General features: G+C 56.1%; 1 protein-coding gene across 1 annotated transcript in view; it reads right to left on the bottom strand.

The window, feature by feature from the left end:
• The window catches only part of ZW10 (zw10 kinetochore protein), a 23,806-nt gene that overhangs the window by 5,809 nt on the left and 17,651 nt on the right, over positions 1 to 346 (bottom strand). Inside the window, exon 13 of the mRNA XM_015422332.1 lies at positions 23 to 153. Coding sequence (XP_015277818.1) covers positions 23 to 153 — 131 coding nt within the window. The remainder of the gene's footprint in view (positions 1 to 22; positions 154 to 346) is intronic.

Below are 346 nucleotides of genomic sequence, written 5' to 3'. Positions count from 1 at the left end.
CCCAACTCTGCCCCCCCCTCACCTGCCGCACGGCTCTGTTTGCCGCGGCGTAGCTGTCCTCGTCGTCCACGGTGGAGAAACTCCTGGCGCTCGACAGCCTCTCCAGGAGTTCTCCCTTTTGCACTTGCATCTGGGCTAGGAAACATTCGGTGCCTGGGGGACAGGGAGAAGAAGAAGAAGAAGAAGAGATTGGATTTATACCCCTCCCTTCACTACCTGAAGGAGTCTCAGAGCGGTTTACAAGCTCCTTTCCCTTCCCCTCCCCACAACAGACACCCTGTGAGGCAAGGTGGGGCTGAGAGAGCTCTGAGAGAGCTCTGACAGAAACTGCTCTTTTTTTCAAGAA

This window comes from Gekko japonicus, unplaced genomic scaffold (genome assembly GCF_001447785.1).
Source record: "Gekko japonicus isolate JY-2015 unplaced genomic scaffold, Gekko_japonicus_V1.1 scaffold805, whole genome shotgun sequence".
NCBI lineage: Eukaryota > Metazoa > Chordata > Lepidosauria > Squamata > Gekkonidae > Gekko > Gekko japonicus.
Note: the sequence above shows the minus strand (reverse complement) of the source record. Positions and strands in the feature narration are given on the sequence as shown.